This window comes from Anabrus simplex, chromosome 4 (assembly GCF_040414725.1).
Source record: "Anabrus simplex isolate iqAnaSimp1 chromosome 4, ASM4041472v1, whole genome shotgun sequence".
NCBI classification, from domain to species: Eukaryota; Metazoa; Arthropoda; class Insecta; order Orthoptera; family Tettigoniidae; genus Anabrus; species Anabrus simplex.
Genome location: NC_090268.1, coordinates 103,643,119 through 103,665,460, shown reverse-complemented (window position 1 = coordinate 103,665,460; position 22,342 = coordinate 103,643,119). Strand labels below are relative to the sequence as shown.

General features: G+C 39.0%; 1 protein-coding gene across 1 annotated transcript in view; it reads right to left on the bottom strand.

Moving 5' to 3' along the window:
* Positions 1-1,111: 1,111 nt before the first annotated feature.
* The window catches only part of LOC136871661 (mucosa-associated lymphoid tissue lymphoma translocation protein 1), a 136,132-nt gene continuing 114,901 nt past the window's right edge, over positions 1,112-22,342 (bottom strand). The window contains exons 12-13 of the mRNA XM_067145152.2: positions 16,069-16,140; positions 1,112-2,952 (exon numbers count right to left, since the gene is read on the bottom strand). Of these exons, the coding sequence (XP_067001253.2) occupies positions 2,773-2,952; positions 16,069-16,140 (252 nt within the window). The 3' untranslated portion in view covers positions 1,112-2,772. The remainder of the gene's footprint in view (positions 2,953-16,068; positions 16,141-22,342) is intronic.

Genomic DNA, 22,342 nt, shown 5'->3' with positions numbered 1-22,342 from the left:
AGGTTATAGACCTACAGTACTATGATCTTTCTTTCTTTCCTTCTTTCTTTCTTTCTTAATCAGTTTATCCTTCAGGGTTGGTTTTCTCTCGGACTCAGCGAGGGATTTCACCTCTACCACTTCAAGGGCAGTGTCCTGGAACGTGAGACTTTGAGTACAGTGATGAAACTAGTGAGGAGGGCCATTACCTCGCCCAGGCGGCCTCACCTGTTATGCTCAACAGGGGCCTTGTTGGAGGATGGGAGGATCGGAAGGGATAGACAAGGAAGAGGGAAGGAAACGGCCGTGGCCTTAGGTGCCTGGAGGAGAAGTAGGAAAATACGAAAAACCACTTCGAGGATGGCTGAGGTGGGATTCGAAACCCTTCTACTCAGTTGACCTCCCGAGGCTGAGTAGACCCCGTTCCAGCCCTCGTACTATTTGTTTTCAACTTTCATGGCAGAGCCGGGAATCGAAACCGGGCCTCCGGGAGTGGCACACCTTAACCACTACACCACAGAAGCGGACTAGTACTATAATGCTACCTATATGTTTATGTGAGTGGTGAAATCCAATTTCTTACTTTACTAATGCTGAAAGCCCGAAAATGTATTCTTTAATAGGGGAATCAGTCTAGAAGGAAATGTTGAAAGTGATGTGATATCTATCCAGGTTCGTTGTTATTCTAATACTATGGGTTACAGTACATTGCACGTATATAAAAGACGCCACTTACAAACTTGCTTGTTATCCGCTAATTTCTGCGGCCACAAAAGTCACATTTTTCAAGAATGATGACATCTATACATGGTAGATTGTCTGACTGTGCTGTTTTGAACCTTTCTTCTGTCATTTCGAAGTTATTCGCGATCATGAATAATAAACAATCGGCTTTTAGCAACGACTGATGCACAACGGCTGGTAGAGCTCCATGCGGTACTGGATCGTGACGTCACAGCGCGCCGCTTACGTCAGAGGCCGTTTCACTCGCCTTGCGGAAAGGCACTATTAAATATTTTTTTAATGGTAGAAAACAAGGCAACTTACCACAATGTAATACGTTTACGTACTATTTCATTGGTGTACTTTTCAAAAAAAAAAAAAAATTGAAAATGATGCATGTTCCCAATTCAACAGTACTGAACTGTATTTTTAAATCTTTAACTGTGGGCTATCCCGATCTCAAGTCACATTGTTTTTCTCAAATATCTTAACACAGTGGCACATCAATGTGAAGCCCTGGTATTTTTTTATATTCTCTCCTACTTCCTTTCTTGTAGATAGGAATACTGGTAATTACTCCGGTTTTACAGTCTTCAAGGATCTTTTTTTCCTTCCACACTGTTGTCATAACACAAGCCAATGGATTCCTTCTTCATCAGCTGCTCTCGCCATTTCCACAATCACTTCAGATCAGGAGTTCTGCCCAATTTCATACTTTTTACAGTATCTTCTAGACTTCTATTCATGTCAAATACATTTCCATCTCTATCATTTATTCTTCTTCTTATTGTTGTTGTTGTATTGTATTCAACAACTCTTCGAAGTACTGCTTCCACATTGGTTTGAGTTCTCCTGTATTCTTAACTACTTTGCCATCTTTCCAGTCATGCTGAAACTTTCCAATATACCATTTCTTTTGCTTTTAATCATTCCATGCAGAACTTTCTTGTTTCTTTACTGTCTGCCACCATCATATTTACCTATTATTTCATTCATTTCTTTACCTCTTCTGCTACTAAATTCTTCACTTCCTGCTTTCTTGATTTACACTCTACCCTTGCATCAACTTCTTCATCTTTGTCTTCTCAACCCGAAGGTTGATGGGCAGCATGATCTTCTCTCCCAATGACTTTTGCTCTTGAGCCAGGTGTTTAATTAACTGGTAGGGGCGCCTTCTTTTTATGCCATCTAGAAATTCTATTCTTGGTCAACTTCTTTTTGGTCTCCCTTCCACTTTTCCTTCGATCAGTGAGATGCATCACGATGAATGACGCAACAGATGACCAACCCAGCTGTTCCGTTGATTTTCAACAGTTGGTAACAATGAGCGTTTCTCTTCCACTCTATTCAAAACTTCATTTGTTACCTTACTTGTCCATGGTATTCGTAGGATTCGATGCCAACACCACATTTCAAAAGCTCTTATTCTTGCCTTGTCCCTTTTCAACAGAGTCCTACATTAAAATCATGTCCTAAATGTCCATGTCCACATTCTTCTTCTCTACTATGCTATGTTACATCATCATACATGCAGCTTGGGTGGTACAACCTTAATACGGTATTTAGCACAAAAATCTCTATCCAAAAACTATGTAACTGTCCTTCTAGAGCAGTCGGAACTCTATGAAGTTATACTTCGGCTTTCCTTTTTCTTAAATCAGGTGTTCCCCATCAACAAACCATTTCCCCAAAAATGTTCCGACAATGGAAGACAGACAAGGATTGGTCCATCCCATACTACTTGGTCAGTACATTAAAAAAAAAATTTAAAAACTTACAGGACAGTTTCAAATAGTATGTGTTCAGATACTTTTGATCAGATACTGTATATAAATTAGAACTCTGGCATAGAAAGTTAAATAAAAAAAGTACATGCAGAGTTTGTGTACATAGAAGGAAACCTGCACGTACAAGGAAACATGCATGTTTTCAAACTAACATACTTTCACCTTAAAAGAAAAAGATCCAGTTCTTAACTACAAAAGGCACACTGGTAAAACTGAATTTCATGTAGCATGACAATTTGTCAAAAATCTCAATCACTATTCCATGTAGGAAATGGTACCCTATTCACTCATTAGTAATGGGCATGTTGTTCTTTTCTTCTTCTTCTTTACGTGTCTCATCTAACTGGCGGCTCTTATACCATAATTCAGCAGATACTATTAAAGGATGTTTAGTTAGTTCCAAAAGACAATTGTCCACTAGTTTGCGATCTTTCTTCAATGAAATAGGTACTGTCAACTGCACCTGGAAATACAAAAGGCAAGAAATACACACACACATACTGCATATTTTATTTTATACTAAACAGGTAGAAATACCCTCATTCCAAAAAGACATCAGGATGTTCTTTCCAACTGTAAGTGAATTTACATTTGTGGATTATCCTTCCTGTAAAAAAAAAACAAAAAAAAAAACCTAATGGTACAGAGTGCCTATAACCCATGTCTACATAATGTATCCTGGGTAATAAAAGAACTACATATAAATCAAGAGGTCCTGGCTGGTAAGTCTGGGAAGCAGTGATCCAAATGAATCTTAATAAACAGAGGTTTTGAGCTGTTCAATAAGGTAAAATGGCTGTTTGGTCACATTCAACATGTAATTACTCCCACTAACAACTCTATTCAAATACATATACCATACTCGCTCTTGTACGCACTATTCAAGGTTAGTTTTTGTACAATTGGAGAAAATGTATCTTCATAATCCCTTCAGCAGTAGTGCCATCTAGCAGAGATGAGTAGCAACAGAACAGACAGAGCACATCTCAGTTAATAACAGCCACTCAGTCATTGCAATGTTATTGCTGATCATTTTTAAGCGCTTAGGGTGTTGTATGCTAGTTTGTAGATCAATTAACAGATTAAATTGAAGTCAGATGTGGAGATGTAGAATGTGTGGAAGTGGAAAAGGACAGGCTCGAGAATGAATTTGTAAGCTGGGCAGAGAGCGCATATGGTAGAACATCAACAAGAGTCAACAATAAGGAGACTCCTGATGGAAATGAGAGGGTAAAGAAAATAGTGAGTGATTAGATGAAGGCATGGTAAGTATGGAATAGAAATACAAAGAAAAAATATCAGGAAATCAAAATGAGATGAACAAAATTAGGTGAAGAAGATAAAATCAGATGGGAAATAATTACCTAAGAGTTGGCAGTAGATCACATGATCGAGCACAGCCAGGGTTGAACAAAAGGGGGGTTCACCGTCTTACTAACATTGACTTACCTTTTCTACTAAAAGCCTTTATTTAACCACCTAATCAACATAACATTCCATGTAGTCTGTATCCAAAATTTAAAACTTAATCGGAAATAAAGGTGACATTAATACCATAGTCTGTTGATACTCTAAAGAGAGTGAGTTGTGAGAACATGCATATTAGGAACTACACTGCTTTTTTATTCATTTCCGAGAATGTTGAAATGTTTTTGTTAAAAAATCACAATGCTGAACTTAAACAGGTTACTATTCTAATTGCTGAAACACATGAAAAAATGTTTTGTCTTTTATACATATGCTTGAAAAGGTGGATTGATCTTCTTTAAGTTATACGTGCTATTATATTGGCTTAGGGATATGCCAATGTTTAAGAAAATCAAGTCACATCGTCCCTAAGGGCGATCAGTAGGAATAACCCTCGAGGTTCCAGTGGTGCACCTTATGAAGCTGTTTTGGATACAGACTACACAGAATATCTTTAAAAAACTGTTTGTATAACTTATGTGTGTGGTTTTTATGATCATTTATAGTCCCTAATTTATTGGAATCCAACTCCATTAGACTGTAATTTTATCTGATCAAGTGTTAAGTATTAGATACAGACTGTAATGAACATTTTGAATGTGCATACATTACAGTATGTGTTTTTGCAATCAACTATGGTTCAAGCTTCTTGGGATTTAACCCCATTCGACTTGTTTTATTAAGATATTTGGAATGTTACTATGTCTTTATCTAACAATGTCTTGGTGTGAATAGCTAGGGATGGCTGTCATATTGGCTGAAACTAGTACTATTCAATGAAAAATTGTGTATTGATTAGGTGGTTAAATAAAGGCTTTTAGTAGGAAAAGTAAGTCATATCCATCAATACGGACCTAACAGTGAAGTTCATTGCTTACTAACATTGGTTTATCTCCGGAGATTTCTAATTAATAATTCCCTTAGATTTAACTGACATTGGATAAAATTTGGTAATCAAGGTAAAAAGATCTTGATGTATATTGGTGAAAATTAGTCTTAATTTTTATTTATGTAGACATTCTTTGATAGTCAATATTAATGGAACAAAATGACATACCATTACAATTCTTGCACGGTGAGAAGGTTATTTTAGGTGTTCAAAGTGAGCCCCGTTAGCGGCCTAACAATGTCGATGCCACTGAACTGCTGACCGAACTATGGTTGTCGTTGTTGCCAGTGTGATGCCTTGATGGTTTCTCGTAGCTCATTCAGTCTAGCTGGCTTCTGTCGATAAACTTTATTTTTCAGGCCCCCCCCCCCCCCATAGGTAGAATTCAAGAGGTGTAAGGTCTGGAGACCGTGGTGGATACTCAACAGCTCCTCTTCAACCTATTCATTGTCCAGGTAGGTTTTCATCCAAGTAGGCTCTGATATCTCTGTGGTAATGAAGCAGAACGCCATCTTGTTGTAGGTACAATCTTTCATTTCTAAACACCTCTCGGATGGCAGGTAAAATCAATGTTTGCAGCATATGAAGATACACCTCACCAGTTACAGCAACTTCAAAGAAGAATGGGCCAATCAAGCCGCGTGATGACAGACCACACCACACATTAACACTGGATAGATCAACATGTTTATCCCTGTGAACGTGAAGATTTTCAGGAGCCCAGTACACACAGTTGTGGCAGTTCAGAGTACCGCTCAGTTTGAACTGCACCTCGTCAGACCAGATAATCATCCCTGCAAACCGTTCATCCTCGCAAAGCATGCCTTCAAACCACTTGCAGTACTCCATCCTTCGATCCGGGTTGTCCTCGTTCATAGCGTGCAGTGATCTTGGAATGTACACTTCCCACTTTGCAGCCTTCAGAATTTGTCGTACGTTTGATCGGCTTACCCCGCTTTCACATGCACCCTGATTCACAGACTTTTGAGGTGACCTGCAGTAGTAAAATGTTGCAACACAGCAGCGCTGGAAGCTGGACTTCTTGATGTTTTTGGTCGGCCAGACCTTTTCTTATGCACGTCCTGAACAGTACTGTCGGCTTCAAATTTATCCCGAATAAGATAAATTGTTGTACGTGTTGGTGGCTGAGTTCCGTACACATTATGCCATTGTTGTTGTACCTCCATCATGTTTTTGTATTTCCAGTTCCACTTCAATACGGCCTTGCGTTGCCCAAACGACAATCTTACTTCATTCATTACCGCACTGTCATCTTCTGGGAAAAGCATGCCAAGATTGTTGCGCCATTCACGTGACCTTCATCATCTGTTGAGAAAACAATGGACTATGCTACTACGCAAGAATCGCAATGATATGTAATTTTGTACCAAAGATATTAACTATCAAATAGTGTCTACCTTTTTCTGGACCCCTCTGTATATTGAGTTTAGTTGTCTAGTTAAGTTCGTCCTGCTACAGTAATAGAATAGACCATATAGCCAGCAAATCTGCGTTGAGTGCTGGATGGTGGGATAGAGATAAAAAGGAAAAAAAGCAGAAGCTTTGGGCGGATGATTTTCTTTAGGAGAGCAACAAACCCTCAGGAAAGGAAATGCCACTGAAATCTATCCGGTAGTATTGGTACTCCAGATTAGGAGCAGCTACCAAAGCATCTGTTTTCCAGGTTAGGGGTGGCCTAATATAAACCTGGCAGGAGATGTAAAATGACCTTAAGAGGCAGCATGACACGTCAACTAGGGTACATCTGTTTTGTTGCACCTACGGCTAGATCAAATAGGAATTTGGATCATGGTAGGTTGTTTCCCTGAGGTGTCATGCACCTCCCTTTGCCCAAGTGGCAACATAAAAGTATAAGGCTGCTGCTGCTGCTTATAGTTATTTCATTCTCCCTGTTTGGGAGCAGGCCACCAGTCCAACTAGGGACTCTTTGGCCAATGATTTTGGTAGTTTTTGTGTACTCCAGTTGTTAATTGTAAGTGTGCTATGACACACGTACTGTTATGTTGTTCATGTTGATATGGATGCTGGCGTGTGGATTTTCACAACAAGGCATCCCCCAGTGTGAGTCCTGCACCACACCCACCTGGCTTTTACCCTGCTATCCCCCAGGGCTACCTGCTTAACGATGGGGGAGGTCAAAGAAATTAGTCCCTTTGTGATTCTCTACAATCGATATCATAACACTGACTGGTCGCCACCGAGAGTCAGGTGAAACTCTGAAGAACAGAAGGTCCAAGGGGTCCCACGTCTGATTACCGGCTGGGACGAGGATTTCAACAATCAATAGTTAATTGCTCTGGCTTAGGGGCTGAGTGTTTGTGTCATCTTCAACAATAGAATTCATCACAGGTAGGGCCCCATCTTCTGAGATACACAGGTCGCCTATACAGTGTCAACCTGAAAATCCTGCACCAGGCCTTTCTGGAGGCCACACCACTCCATTATTATTCCATGGGGGACATGGATCTATGTGGGTTATTTTCTTAATGAAAGTTATTTTTTACAATGTGCCTTATGTCGCATCGACACAGGCAGGCCTCATGGTGATGATGGGATAGCAAAGGCCTAGGAGTGGGAAGAAAGCGGCCATGGCCTTAATTAAGCTACAGCCCCCAGCATTTGCCTGGTGTGAAAATGGAAAACCATGGAAAGTCACCTTCAGGGCTGTCGACAGTGGGGTTCGAACCCACTATCTCCCAGATGCAAGCTCACAGCTGTGCGCTGCTAACTGCATCACCAACTCGCCCAGTAATGAAAGTTTTATTGACAACCTAATCAATACAATATTTTTTACTAGGACTAGTTTCGACCGATGATAGAATAATGTCATTTTTAATTAACAAGTGCTCATCAAGATAAAAAATCCTTGTATATGGACCATACTGAATATTTTAATTGTGTACATACATGTGTTTTTGTGACCATATTTGTGGTCATAGCTTTTAAAGATTCAGTTCTAATTCATGTTTGTATTAAGACATTCAATTTCAATGACACTATGTCCTTCTTTAAACTATCTTGCTATGAATAGATGAAGATGGCCGTTTACACCAGCCGAAAGTAGTCCTAAGAAGAAAAAACATTGTATTGATTAGGTTGTTAATAAAACTTTCATTAAGAAAATAAGTCATATCCATCAATGCTTCTATGTGGGTGATGAAGATGAATATTGTATATTGGACTTTGCTGAAGCTGTCGCTAACACTTTCCTCAAGAAGAGACCAATGCCACCTATGCTAGTGGATGGCACGCTACACAGATTGACCACTGGTTATTTGAAGATGAGATTTGAAGGCCAAAAATTTACTGATAAGAAATGTGGTGGTACAATGAAGAAGTTTAAGGGGCTGTTAAGGAAAAGAAGTGAGCCTGCAGGTCCTGGTGGAATACACATCTTGAAACAAATTGTGAATGATACCATTTGCTGAAATTAGCAGTGAAAAGGGCCATAAATACAGCATCTTCTAGATATCAGCTGTTACATTGTCAGGTCAGTTGCCTTCCCATTCTTAATTTTCTTGAGGCTAACATCACCTGTCCTGTTGTGAATACTGGTAGTCGATTGAGTCCAAGTGTGGGTTGAGGGTTCAGTAACGGTGGGTGTGTAAACACCTCATTGCAAATGGCACCAAATAGTCAACCCATCACTGGAGGATGATTGGTGGACCTCTGAGGATGTTTGAAACTTTGATTTGTATATCACTGCCAGTAGGTACCATGGAACGATTACGGGACTTGGTGAGGTGATAGATATTGACAGCTCTTCCTGGTGTGTCTTGCCGGTCATCCTTCAGCAGTCTCATGCAGAATTCCTTACCACACTATTCTACCACAATCTGCTAGGTCTTATGGTGACTATGGGATAGGAAAGGGCTAGAAGTGGGAAGGCAGCGGCCATGGCCTTAATTGAGGTACAGTCCCAGCATTTGCCCGGTGTGAAGATGGGAAATCACAGAAAACCATCTTCACGGCTGCCGACAGTGGGGCTCGAACCCATTATTTCCCGAATGCAAGCTCACAGCTTTGTGCCCCCAACCTCACAGCCAACTCGCTTGGTACCACACTATTCAATCACATCATAGTCAAGAACATGTTTCCCAGTGCATCAACTGCCAGAACAACTGTGTCAATCTGGAAAGGAAAGGGAGATGTAACAGTATGCAGCAGTTACCAGCTAATTTGAATTCTGCAATATACTCTGAAGTTATTCAAAAGAATTCTGGACAATCGACTCGGAAATATTGACGGAATCAGCGTGGATTTCTCAGATGATGTAGTACCACAGATGTGATCCATGCCACACGCTTGGTGATGGAGAGGCACAGAGAAAAAGATCATACACTATTTTTAGACCTGAAAAAGGCTATACATTGGGTTATGTATGATCTCATGTGGTGAGCTTTTTGCAGGCACATTATTCCAGAGATATATGTACGATGGATCTGACTTCTTTACTATATCACAAGCAACATTCAATGTCTAGACGGGCTCTTTCTGCCTATTAACATCACCATAGGCTTTCAAAATATTAACATCATCATAGGCTTTCAAAAAAGGCTAAATTTTTTACAAATTACTTTACATTGCACCAACACAGATAGGTCTTACGGTGACGATGGGATAGGAGAGTGCTGGGAGTGGGAAGGAAGCATTCGTGGCCTTAATTAAGGTACAACCCCAGCATTTGCCTGGTGTGAAAATGGGAAACCACAGAAAACCACCTTCAGGGCTGCCAAAACTGGGGGTTGAACGCACTATCTCCCGAATGCAAGAAGACAGCTACGTGACCCAAACCACACAGCCACTCACTCGGTTTAAAAAAGTTCACCCCTCATGACCCTGCTCTTCAATCTGTGTGTATACAGGGTTGATGGGGTGTAACTAGGCAGCCGCGAACACACGATGCCCCACGTCAGTTAAGAGTTGAAATACAAGCAAATCGTATGATAAAATGTGCGTGGCTTAGCCAGGAAAAAAAAAAAAGAAAAAAAAATGTTTTTGTTATGGTATTTAGAGATGTCTAGCAGGATAACCAGATGTTCTATAGGCTATGTGTTTGCACTATGTTGTGCAGTAAAACAAAATTAATAAATAAGGGCCAGGGTGTTTCTGTATATGGCAAGTAGTTCTCTAAAAATATCCATGTTAATGGAATCACTCTTTGGGAGAACATTCAACGTAAGTAGTTGGGCAACAGCGTTAAAATTGTCACGCGCCAGTTCACAGCTCTGCTGTTAATGACCAGCGAGGAGGTGGTGGTGACTATTGTTTTAAAAGGAAGTACAACTAGGCAACCAACCTCAATATAACACTAATCAGAGAGAAAATATGGAAGGGATTCGATACTTCAAAAAATGAAGGTATTGGCCAAAGAAAGACAAGGGCCATGAAGGGCATAAAAATGAAGGACTATCTTGGCCTTGAATGCTCTAATACCGTCGGGGTTGGAAAATAACAAGAGTTGACAAAGGGAGGTCAGATAGGATAGATGAAAGTGAGGAGCCTGGCACAAGTAACTGGAAGCAATGCCAGGACTCAGCTGAGAGCCCCGTGATTGCTAACCCACGTTCCCAAGTTGAGAGCCCCTGGGAGCCCTTTTAGTCGCCTCTTATGACAGGCAGGGGATACCGTGGGTGTTAATCTACTGCTCCCACCCACAGTGGGTAGCCAGAGGGGATGTGGTTAGATGGATTCCCAACCCCTACAAGAAACCGGACTAGAATTATGAGCTACCTGCCTCACCATCACCTGAATAACAGCTGTCTAGTAGCAAATTATCGTCCATACTAGTTGTACATTGAGTTACATAGTAGTAGCATTTGAATGATGCCAGTATTTGAAAACCATGAGTACCCTGATATGCTGCTAGCGTATGGTGAGGCACAATAGAATACGCGTCGCACTATGCAAATCTATCAGGAAAAGCTTTCCAACAGACATGTGCCAAATCCAGAAATGATACTTGCTGTTGTACAGTGCGTTCGTGATACTGGTTGTGTTACATCGCACTACGAAAATAGAAGGCCTGAATGGCCACGTGCAATCTCAGATGTGGAAGGAGATATCCTGGCAATTGCAGATGATGATCCCAGGTGCATTACGCATAGAACAGCACGTGCCATTGATGTAACAACTTGGACCATGCGTAGGACACTGCACGAAGAGTGAATGCACCCTTACCACATTCAACGCAAGCAGTGTCTCTCACCAGATGATTACCAACCAAGAGTGTACTTTTGCCACTGGTTAACTACTCAAGCATGCAATCCAGGCTATCTATCGAGTGTATTAATGAGAGATGAGGCAATTTTAACACACCAAGGAGTGTTTAATGTACACAAAACTCACTCATGGGCTGTGGAAGAGCCCCACACAGTACACCAAGGCAAATTCTAGCACAGAATCTCAATTAACGTATGAACAAGTGTAGTAGGAGATCAGTTACTAGGACCAATCATCTTACCTGCACAGCTGACCGGTGTGCTTACCTAGAGTTCCTCACAGGTACGTACGTTACTGGAGCTGTTACAGGGTGCATCACTTTAACTATGCAGAACCATGTGGTTTTTACACGATGGTGTACCACCTCATGTAAGCTGCTTAGTGCGCAATCATTTAGATCAGATATTTCCTCATCAGTAGATAGGATGATATGGACTCATTAATTCCTCTCCCCTAGATCTCCATACCTTAAACCAGTGGATTTCTACGTTTGAGGAAACATGAAAAACCAAGAATATTGAACGGAAGAAACCACTTAAGATAACCTCTGAAAATGCATTTTTCATGCAGCAGAGGATATTCAGAACAACCCTGGTGTCTTGGCATCGCTAGCATCGTAACTGGATTTGGAGAAGTGAAGCCTGCATACAATTGCTACAGCGTATTGACTTGGGAGTACAGTAGAGTCTTGATGTAGTATTTTGAGTCTCCTAGTTCAATATCCCAAGCAGAAACAAATCAAGTAACAAATATTATAAATCATCAGTTTCAGTGCATGGGTACCTTGTATGTAGCGAAAACTGAACACAACACAAGCGAGATGTACTTATTGAAACGCTACTCATTGACCTTGAACACAGTTCAGCAGTTTTTCAATCCTACTTTGCATGTGCTTCTGGTTTATTTTGTTTGTTCGAGCAGTTTGTTTTGCTTTTTATTCACTATGAGTTAAAACAGAAGATACTTTACATTTTTAAGGGCTGATTACCTCAAAACAGCAATCGTCATCATCAACATCACGTTTAAAAACTGCAATGAAATGTGTGTTTTTGTATTCATCACTACTGAAATAGGCGCAACAATGTTTAAGTAGGTAGTGTAGTTTTTTATTTACAAAAGATTATTGAAAATTTCTTTTAGTCTAAGGCAATCTGTATGTTTTTGTTTTCTAAGCTACTGTGCTGTAATGTTTAACATACGTAAATTCTTCGTATACAGAGGCTTTTTTTGTGTAATTTCGTAAGTCCGCACTTTTCTATTCAAGAAAATCTTGGTACTGTCCACCTGGAATTACTCAGCCCCTACAGTAAGCTAATTCGTTTTTTTCTACAGCAGAGTGTTACAATTATGACTGTAGTTCCTACAGCCAGCCACTCTTATATCTGTGTGACTAATGTGAGACTTCTTCGGCTACATCGTGCTTGATTGTGGGGCTATTGTTACCATTTCTACTTCTTCTCTTCTGAAGCCTTATGTCTTATTGCAGGTGTATTCTACCGGCATTGTCTAACATGTGGTAACGTAATCTTCTGCAATTCTTTATTAACGCCATCATAGTAAAATGTAGGAACTCCTTGTGACAAATCCTATTAGATACATTTGACATCTGTGAACTGTTTATCATCTGATAACTCATCTGGTACTCATGAAAGCGACCGTCGGCCAGGTGTCAGGTTGATGGCTGCATGTCTGTCATAGGTAACCTTGTTTATGTTTCTCAGATTTGTTGATGTGTATGTTTGCTAATGCTCTTCGTCTCAAAAATCTAGAAGTGTATGAAGAAGTACACTGCATTGCCGAAGGAGCTAGCACTCGCAGGATTGATATTATAGCGATTAACAGACAGAGGAACGAAGCAGAAATTATTGATCCTATGGTACGCTTTGAATCTTCAGCCTCTCAGCCGACTGATGTAGACAATGAGAAAAAGGATATCTATAATCCAACCATCCCTTTCTTTCTTGAGTCGTATAACCTTAAAAAAATTACGGTGACTGGACTTTTCTTTGGTGCGAGGGGAACAATTCCCAAATCTTTTGTCACATGGCGACAAAAATATAAACTAGTGAGAAGTCTACAAGATGAGATAGTCGTCTCACTCATCAAATACTCCATTTCGATTCTTCGTCACCATTTATATGGAGTTCATGCCATTTAACATGGTTAATTGTAACCTATCATTTTTTAAACATTAATCTTTATCTTCCCTCAAAATTGTTATTGTGTATTATTCTGTGTCTTATGGCAAATCTAGGGTGTCCTGGATCAGACTAAATAAATATATAAAATAAACAAAACCTGTTTGTCACATTTCGTCCTCTCGTGCTAACCACAATACGAGGTTACCGCTCACTCATCCTCAAAGAGGCTCTTCCTGGTTCTGGTCTTATGCACTACTGCAAGCAAAATTGCTATGTGTGATGTGCATTTCATCTTATTTACTCCTAAACCACGCATATTTTATTACACTATTTTTACGTCTTTCAACTCTTAATGACCTGAGGCATCGTGCATTCATAGCTGTCTAGTTAATCTCACCCACCCTATATATATGAGGGCTGTTTTTAATTAAGGGATGTTTTCTTTTATAAAAATAACTCAACATTTTATTTCCAAACTACATTTATTTTTAGTTTTTTCATACGTTTTCTTATTTTTCTACATAGTTGTCTTGTTTATTGAGGCACTTGTCATAGCTTAAAACTAAGTTCTGAAACCTCTCTTCAAAGAAGTCCTCTGCCTGCTCTGACAGCCGAGAGTTCACGGCCATTTTCACTTCTTCATCGTGTGAAGGTGATGTTTTGGCTGCCAAAAAAGGTGGAAATTGCTTACAGCAAGGTCACGGCTATACGGTGGGTGGTCTAAAACTTCCCACTTAAAAGAGTCAATCAGTTCCCGAGTCTGGTTAGCAGTGTGAGGCCTTCATTATCGTGAAGGAGCAAAATTCCCTTTGTCAGCATGCCATGTCTTTTTGTTCTGAACCATACGTCCACCAGCAAAACACCATACCTGTCACAGAACACAGCTGCCATGATCTTTCACTTTGACAGAGTTTGTTTGGATATGCTCTTGACAGGAGAGGTTGAGTGTCACAACTCCATTGACTGTTGCTTGGATTCAGGGGTGAAATGGGATACCCATGTTTCATCTCCTGTAACAATTCAACTCAACATGTCATCTTCCTCTTGGGCATAACGAGTCAAAAATGTGAGGGAACTGGCCAATCTCTTTCGTTTGTGGTCTTCTGTGAGAAGCTTGGGTATCCATCGAGAGCACAATTTCCTGATGTTTAGGTTTTCAGACACAAATTTATACAGTACACACCTAGACACATGAGGAAAATCCATTGAGAGAGTGGTTATCATGAATTTTCTGTCCTCATGAATTTTCGTGTCAATTGCAGTCACCAAATCTTCTGTGATGACAGATATTCGACCTGAGCGTTCTTTGTCATGAACATTTTTTCGGCCACTTATAAACTCTCTTACCCATTTTTGTATTTTACCTTTGCTCAATGCATTCTACCAGACGATAAATGTCTGCAGCCGACATCTTTCTTTGCATCGTAATCTATAATCTTCATCTCCGCACTGAGGAACTACACAATTAGAAATAGGAAAGGATTTCCTTTATTATGCTACAGTACCAGTTTCGACCCCCTACATAGGGTCATCTTCAACTGAATAATACATTCACATCTATGTCATGAAGATATGATTAAGATTACATTGTCCAGCATAATAAGTGCAATAAATAAGTATTGACAGGTGGAAATCCTTTCCTATTTCTAATCTTTCTTGCACTCAAAAAACGTATTACAGGCCATATCTCACACATGGCAGGCAATTCAATAATCTTGAACATTTTAAAGATGCACAGGTCAACATACAGGTTAGCTACAGAGTTGCATTTGCAAAGGATGCCGGGAGATAGCACGCATGCTAACTATGGAATTATAAAGAAAACGGCCCTTACTTAAAAAAAATACTTTGTACAGCAACAGCTAACATTCAGCCTCCGCATCTCTGGGCACTCCTACATGTGATGATGTGATATTTCCCCAGGAGTGCAGCCTTTAACTTCAGTACTAGGAGGGCTGGATGAAAAAACGACAGTGACTCAACATCCAAAATTCAGAATATTTACAATGTGGCTGTTAAACCAATGGCACTGATCACATCAAATACTGATGTAACTCCTGACACCCAGATGAATGCAGCATGGCCAAAGTGGACACTGATAACTGGTGTCGTCTATAATAAAAAGCTGCCTGAATACCTGAAAGCAAAATACTGTAAGACAGTGATGAGACCAGTTGCTTTCTATGAAAGAATGTTGCCCTCTGATGAGGAAATACAGACACATTGCCATGCTATAAAGGTGAGAATGTTGCAATGGCCACTGGGACTGATGCTCTTGGACAGGGTGGAGACGTGCAATGTAGACTCGGTGTAGCCCCAGTTGTAAAGAAAATGAGGGAGACTTGACTCTGGTGGTATGACCCTGTCATGAACAGCAACGATAACTCCATACCCCACAAGCAGCCCTTCAACCTGACCCAGGAGGACGCCAGTCACAAGAGAGACCACTGTAACGGTTGGTCGACCACATTATGGAAGACATGCGTGATGTGGTCCTCAGCCCTCGAGACATCCTAGACTAGGCTAAAAGGCAAAAACATAGCAAAACAGTACACCCCATTTGATAGGAAAAAATATATATATATGAGGAAATGGAGATAATATTTTGAGTTTCTTTGTGGGATTTGAACTTGAGGGGATGGAAATGTGGTTCATTATTCTTGTATTTCTGTAGTGCTAGGCTCTGTTTCCTGGAAAACTGGTAAAGATGTAAAGATTTCCCTTGTGAATGCATGACAGTCTAGTAGTGTCACATGACCCTACTTTTATGAAACATTTTTCACGAGAGTAGATTCTACCAAATTATAAACAAATGTCCACAAGGGATTTAAGAACTTACCATGATTTTCTGGAGATCAAAAATTTGAAGCACAGCATCATTTCCATCACGGAATAGATTCAGTTTTAATTTCTAAAAGAAACAAAGATAGATAGTATCAATGAACAAGCATGTTCCGAACATTTGAAAAGGAAGCTGAGGAACATCAATGACCTATACTGAAGTGTCCTAATGTATCACCAAGATTGTCTTGGACTTCTAGGCTACACCTCATATTACATTATCAACACACAACTTGAAATATGAACAACAGTAGTAAATTGTTTATCTGATATACTCATAAAATATTGCACTGCAATTAAATCAAATGAAATCAATTTCAACACGTGGTTCAATACCTATTTCACCGCATATCGTCACCATCGTGTAAGCGTCGCAACCTTTAATTTCAATACAAGAACCGAATTTTAAAATTTCATCGCATGATTGTCGCACACCCAAATTTTGTTCAATTAAAAATAGGAAAGAATTTCCACCTATTTCCTATTTTTAATTGTGTAATTCGTCAATATGGAAATGAAGATTATAGATTACAAATTTTGTTCATCAGTCTGTTTAAAAGGTAAATGGAACTTCAATGTAAGTGCACATGGATGCACAATTTAAATACGTATATGGCTTATCAGCAATTTGGCAAGACAGTCATGTTTGCAAGATGTTTTACAATCTATAAATAAATAAATTAATTAATAAAAATACCGATATACATTCGATGCATGGATTACCGGGAGTTTGATGTGGTCGCGAGACAATGTACAATTTATACACCAGTGACATATTGAGTTCTCATTTGAAATATGTAAGGCTGTAAGTTATTGCTTATAGGCAACGTTGCCGGGAAATATGGCCACCGCACACACTTGTTTTCTAATATGGCTTTCAAAGCCCTGCAACCAGGAGTCCACTGGTTTTGGAACGCACAGGTGAATGGTGACAAAATAAGTAACTGAGAATCAAATTTATGAAGGAAAAAAATGAAAGTTAATACTTGCTCTTATCAATGATAAACATCAGAATGAATATGTTCTTTTTTTAAAGCATTGTCACGTTCTTGTGGTCTGCTATAATCCATAACTGAATGTTCCGGTACTGCCAAATTTATGAGTAGGCACACCTCTGCTTGCAACCCTTGTACTTCACCCCTAGTGGACTTTTCCATGTTATGTGGGTATGTAGGTTTTTCCCATTTACTGTTTATTAGGTACTTTCGTGGAAGTATCGACTGCTCTGGAATGTACAGATGCATGTGTGTGTTTGTAAGTGACTTGATTACTGTAGACATGTGTGCATGAGATTTTAAGTTTTATTTTGTCTTTGGGATGTTTGTAGAAATATTTTGTTTTTGAATACAATTATACGGAACAGTTATGGACAGTAATTTACATAGCAACACATTAACGCATGAAGGATATATTTGTAATGATAGATAATTACAGAAACCTTTCTGCGGCCTTCAAGCTGAAGGTAATTGTCTTCGCTGAACAGCACGGTAACAGCTGTGGAAATAAAATTTTCAGTGAGTAGAAACTTGGTGGGTGACTGGAGGAAATTAAAAAACGCAAACTATTCTAGATTAATGGTTATGAATTTCATGTTTTTGGTCCGTATTGAACTGAGAATAATATATAAGTAATAATAATAACAACGTAAACGTTTCCACCTTTTCAATACTAAAATATATTCACAAAATTATAAATTACACGGTACTAGTTTCGACCCATCTAGGGGTCATCATCAGCCGTATTGAAGCAAAGATCACTTTTGGCGAAATCCTAAGAAAATGTTATTTTCAAGAATAACAAGTGAATGTGGTAGATGAAATGAGATGTTATTATGGTAATAGTTAATAATACAAGGAATATACATACTAAGAGGTTTTTAACAAAGAATAAAGTATAAATGGGGTGTTGTAAAAATTATAATCATGGAAATCAGTAAGTTTTTGTATTGAAATCAAATCAAAAAATCAACTTTCTAGATTTAACCATCACTAGAAACTCAGATTCTTTCAGTTATAAAATTTTCAGAAAACCCACTCAAACAGCCTCCACCATTCGCCAAGATTCAGTGCACCCCCTGTCCCACAAACGAGCCACATACAACAGCCTAGTTCATCGAGCCTTCAGCATACCTATGTCCAATAAAGATCTAAAAAACGAACTCAACACAATCCGCGGAATCGCAAAATTCAACGGCTTCAGCAATCATTTTATAGAAAGGATAATCAATAAACACAAACATCGCCCAAAAACTACCCTCAAAAAAGAAATAACCAAACCTCTAACATTTTCCACCTTCACATTCAACAATGATATCTACAAGTTAACCAACATCTTTAAGAAACAAGGTGTTAAAATAGCCTTCAAAACCAACAATAAGAACATGAACGTTTTATACAATACTTCACACATCAACAAGACCAGCAGTTTTTTAAAATCAGGAGTTTATAGGATCAAATGTACCACCTGTAAAAAAACCTACATCGGGCAAACCAGAAGAAACTTCATTATCAGATACCACGAGCACACTAACGCAATAAAATACAACAGGTTTTCAGCCATCGGCCAACACATGCAAAATTATAACCATAATTTCACCAATATTGAACAAGACATGGACATCCTCGTATTAGCAAACAAGGGCCCTTTACTCAACATAATGGAAAATTACTACATACACCTAGACCAATACTTTAACACCAGTCACAATCTCAATGAAATCTCAGAGAAACCCAACATACTCTTCGATCTATTTATCACTTTCCTCAGAAACAATAATGCAGCCAACCTAAACTCAATCCTAAATTTAATCAAAGGTACTTTTCCGAGACAATTACACTTTCTCCCGCACCCTTCAGCCCCACCTTAAGCCCTCTTCCTAAGCCATATATAATTTTATATATGTCATTTCAATACAAGAACTTACTGATTTCCATGATTATAATTTTTACAACACCCCATTTAGACTTTATTCTTTGTTAAAAACCTCTTAGTATGTATATTCCTTGTATTATTAACTATTACCATAATAACATCTCATTTCATCTACCACATTCACTTGTAATTCTTGAAAATAACATTTTCTTAGGATTTCGCCAAAAGTGATCTTTGCTTCAATACGGCTGATGATGACCCCCAGATGGGTCGAAACTAGTACCGTGTAATTTATAATTTTGTGAATATATTTTAGTATTGAAAAGGTGGAAATGTTTACGTTGTTATTATTATTACTTATAAACTATTCTAGATGCGCGATTAGATGTCCGGAAACAGGAAAGTGTCCGAAAATTGACGAAGTGTTCATGTACGTCAATGAAATGAAATGTTACAAATGAAGGCACGGAAGGTAGCGCTGAACACAACATTCCCATAACTCAGTTTAAGGTGAGCTGTGGGTGGGTCATGTAGTTCATGCGACAACACAATCTGTTGGTGCAAAGGAGAACAACACTGTGTCAATGCCTGCTGATTACATGAACAAGATTGCAAATTTTCACCAATTTTTTTTAATGTTTGCGCCAGAAAAATTTATACTTACTTTCTCAAAACGGTAATGCAGATCAGGTTCCACTCTTTTTCGATACTGTATGCCTCGCAGCAGTACTATAAGGATCATCGAGTGTATTTATAAAAACCAGCAGTAGTGAGAAACAATGCTTGCTGTTACAACTAACGGAAGAAAGTTGCCACCTTACATAATTTTCAAGAGAAAAACTATGCCTAAGCAAATACAGTTTCCCCGTGGAATTAGTGTATGAGTGCAACCAATGGGTTGGATGATTGTAGAACTCATGCTGGACTGGGTTAAAACTGTGTGGGATAGAAGACTCGGTGCACTACTGAAACAACCAACTCTGCTTATTTTAGATAGATTCTGAGGTCACCTCGTGAACAAAGTGAAGCAACTTCTGAATGAAAATATGCTTGCTTGTTGTTTTAAGGGGCCTAACATCGAAGGTCATCGGCCCTGAATGAAAATAAAATAACAGGTAGTCATTCTTGGTGACCTAGCACGATGCCTGCTCCAAATAATAGGCGTTGATCCTTTGACTTATGCTCGTGGGCAATGAAGAGTTGGGATCTTATACCATCTGAACTAGTCTCCAAGAGCTTCAAAAAGACTTTGATTTCAAACGGACTAAACGGATCCGAAGATGACGCTGTGTGGCAGACTGACAAAGAATCTGATGCTAGTATGAGCAATGGCGAGGATGAAATACCGAAACCAGCGATAGCGACACAGAAGATGTTGAGTAAATTGTTTACTGGGAAGTCTGTATTTCACAATAATGCAATCAATTTTTGCTAGTGTAATATTTTAACTTTAATGCTGCGATTAATGGCAACGAACGTAATAAGTTCATTTTTATTTTCAGATAGAAATATAAAACTAAACTGCTTAGCATTTGCAGACGATCTTGCACTATTGGCAAATAATGTGGAAGAGGCTAAAGCCCAAATTGAACAACTAGAAAACATTGCATCAAAAGTGGGATTGCAAATTTAATTTGAAAAGACAGAAATTATGCCAACCTTTGAGGTGGACACCAGTGTCATTCAACTAAACGATAACAAACAACTTAAGGTGGTAAAAAAGTTCAAGTATCTTGGGGAAATTATAATTTGGAACCTAAATGAGAAAGCCTCAATAGAATACAGAACAACAAAACTGAGACAAGCACATGGTCAACACATAAGAAATCTCTCTCGATAAACACCAAATTCAAACATTATGGTTCAGTAGTTAAACCTGAAGCAACTTATGTAAGTGAAACTCTGTTTAAGTTGAATACCAAAGCAACAATGGATAAAATCAAAAAAATAGACAGAAGGATCATCAGGACAATCATCAATAAAAAACACCAAGTAAATGGACAATGGAGACTGCTGCCTAATGAAATAGTCTATCGGGAAAATGAATCAGTTGTGGATACAATGCGAAAAAGGAGAATTGCCTTTTTCAGCCACATAGTAAGACTACCAGAGACCAGACTTCCGAAACAATTATTCAATGTCTTTTGGAAAAGTGAAACCACGAACAACTGGTTTGTTGAGGTCCAGAATGATATAGAAGAGCTGAATATAACAATGAAACAAATTGCAGAGAGAAAAGAGAAGAGGATTTTGAGAAGTAGAGATACAAGACTAAAATTAAAAACAGTCAAACAAAAGCAGTACACCATTACAGATGAAGAGAGGGCGGCCAGGGCAGAAAAAATGAAGTAGTTCTGGCAAGAGAAGAGGAAGTTGAGAAAACATTCAACTAATATTGTGAAGACTGTAGTGTATATGGATTAATTTAAGTGCTCCAATGTGGGCATAAACTATGTTAATAAATAAATATACGTGATTACGTGCACCTTAAACTTGTATAAAATACACTTTAGTTTAAACTTTTTTTTTTTTCAGTAATACAAATACCCGTACTAATTTTTTTTTTTAATTTTGGTATAAAAAGTGCAATGATTATGGGGTGAAATATGGTATTACAAGGCAAGAAAGCTTTACTTCTAACCAGAATATAAAGAAACAATGTAACCCAGTTATCTGAACTGGACAGCGTACAAATGAAGTTACCGGGCGAGTTGGCCGCGCGGTTAGGGGCGCGCGGCTGTGAGCTTGCATCCGGAAGATAGTGGGTTCAAATCCAACTGTCGGCAGCCCTGAAGATGGTTTCTTGTGGTTTCCCATTTTCACACCAGGCAAATGCTAGGGCTGTACCTTAATTAAGGCCACGGCTGCTTCCTTCCAACTCCTAGGCCTTTCCTATCCCATCGTCGCCATAAGACCTATCTGTGTTGAAGCAACATAAAGCCACTAGTATGATCCTAGAGAAGTTCTATTGCTAACTCAAAAAAAAACCTGCTGAAGCAGTTGAAATATACTCCTGGTCTGTAGCAGCAAAGCTGTCAAACTTCCGTATAACAATATTTCCAGGCTCAAGCAGATCATAAGCGAATAGGAAATCACAAACATGCCCCACAGCCAGTGATGAAATCTGAAGGGGGACAGAAGAGATTTCTCATCAAATAATAAACTGGTTATTAATTCCTAACATGGCTAAAGCTTCGTATTTATAAACTTTAGGGACTTCTTCTTATGCAAAGCAGTTTACTGTGATTTTAATCTTGCACAACTAATCTCGTTAGTCTAGAGTGTTCAATAAGTACATCAGTTGTCTCCTCATACTACAAGTTTAATAGCCCTAATTACATACTCTTTTCTATGACCTTTTGTGAATGAGCAAGTTCGTCTTTCGAACTCCAGCTATAAAC